The sequence below is a fragment of the Teleopsis dalmanni genome, unplaced genomic scaffold (genome assembly GCF_002237135.1).
Source record: "Teleopsis dalmanni isolate 2A unplaced genomic scaffold, ASM223713v2 unscaffolded_contig_2313, whole genome shotgun sequence".
Lineage (NCBI taxonomy): Eukaryota > Metazoa > Arthropoda > Insecta > Diptera > Diopsidae > Teleopsis > Teleopsis dalmanni.
This window is the reverse complement of record NW_024033695.1, coordinates 5,527-7,284: the sequence shown is the minus strand read 5'-3', so window position 1 is coordinate 7,284 and position 1,758 is coordinate 5,527. Positions and strand designations below refer to the sequence as shown.

Below are 1,758 nucleotides of genomic sequence, written 5' to 3'. Positions count from 1 at the left end.
TACCGACCGGCTACTTCATTTTTTCCTTTAACATAAAATTTTATTTATTTTGGTTAAATCTTAAGTTATCTCTTTTAACAAGAAACACATATAATAACATTTATTTTCTTCACAATTTTCAGATGAATTCCCTGAAGAGGATTCAGATATGCTGATGGAGCCAAATGATTACACGCCCATCACAGTGCTACGCTCACATGAACATTCTTATCATGTGCCACCAACACATGAATTTCGTCCCATTATAAATACACAAATTTCACCACGTTCCGATGCTGCTCCAATTGACTCACACACACAAGCAGCTCAAAACTACTATCCACCATTTTTCCGTGAAATACCACCGCTAGGTCACTCAAGACCATACTTCCCTCTACCCGATGTCCCAGTTGTACCTAAATATGCTGCTCCTCATCCAGAATCTCTAACATCAGCACCACAACGTAGTTTCGATACTGCCCTTTTAGGTTCGGGCGATTTTGGTGTTCTGCGTGGTGGCACATTCTATCCAGAAGAAGAAATGCCCTATCATCCAGATGACAACAGTGATTTCAATCAATTTTATGGTGATTCTAATAACGGCCATGGCCGTCCATCAACTGAAGGCTTCATTGAAAAGTACACTTATCCTGAAGAACAATTTGCCAACTTCCGCGACTTCGCTGACATCAATACACCCGCCGACTCTGCCTTCTCACAGTTTGTTGTTGTGTATGCAGCCAAAAACTCCACAAATCCCAGCACACATAAGCGACCCAAAAATATATTTGAGCAACTGGAACAATTGGATCGTGAAAAAGAATTGGAAGAAAAGAAAAATCGCACAAGTAAATCCAAATCAAAATTGGCCAAAACAAAAGTTCAGAAAAAATACAAAAAGAAAGCGGCTCCGAAAGATTTAGATTATGAGCCATTGTTGGCTCTGAGTTAAATGTAAAAAATTGTTTGTTTAAGTTTTATTTAGTTTATGTTTCCATTAAGTTAAGTTAAATATTCATTAAATTAAATAAAATTCACTTCATTGGACATCGCATCCAGTAAACCGATACAAACAATAGTTAGATATGCACAGATTTCCTGGTACCTGAGTATGTAGTTTTCATCGTTGAATCACACAGTTCCTTTTGAGTAAATATTGTATTTCATAATATGAATAATGTATAATAATCGATTCTCTTACTATGGAGGTCTTGAGTAGTGTATTTACAAAAGGGTATTCCTTTGCAAAATTCTACATATATTATATATAAATAGTTCCAATTAAACAGATTAATTAGAATTTTTTAATGCTTTCATCTGAATATATTATATCCATGACCTTAACCAAATTACTATTGTTTAATTAACATAAGTCTTTATCATTCTTATTTCAAGTATCTCATATACAATATACACGTTGTTTTTGTATGTTGTATCACTTTTATTTCACTAAATATTATCGATGTTCTATCGCTTTACATTCGTAACATTGCAATTACAGCCAGCGAGTTTTCATTAAAGTTCTAAATAAACTCCTTCAAAGGTAGTACGTTATATATCTATATCTTACATATTCATCTAAATGATTTAAATCAACCTAGATAGTACATAAAAAAACTCACACATATACAGTAAGACAGCAGATACTGAATATTAAAGGTATTTATATTTATGAAGCTGTTTTAGAATAATAAAGATATATTTAATCTCGTATTAAAATACAGTTCTAAACCTCTATAGGATATCCTAGACAATTGAGTAACAATGGTAAGTTTCGTT

The 1,758-nt window shown here is 33.2% G+C and overlaps 1 protein-coding gene across 1 annotated transcript; it reads left to right on the top strand.

Annotated features, from left to right (window-relative positions):
• Positions 1–127: 127 nt before the first annotated feature.
• On the top strand, positions 128–942 carry LOC119664624. The gene has a single exon (XM_038074083.1). The coding sequence runs from the start codon at positions 149–151 to the stop codon at positions 929–931; it is 783 nt and encodes a 260-aa protein (XP_037930011.1). The 5' UTR covers positions 128–148; the 3' UTR covers positions 932–942.
• Positions 943–1,758: the final 816 nt, after the last annotated feature.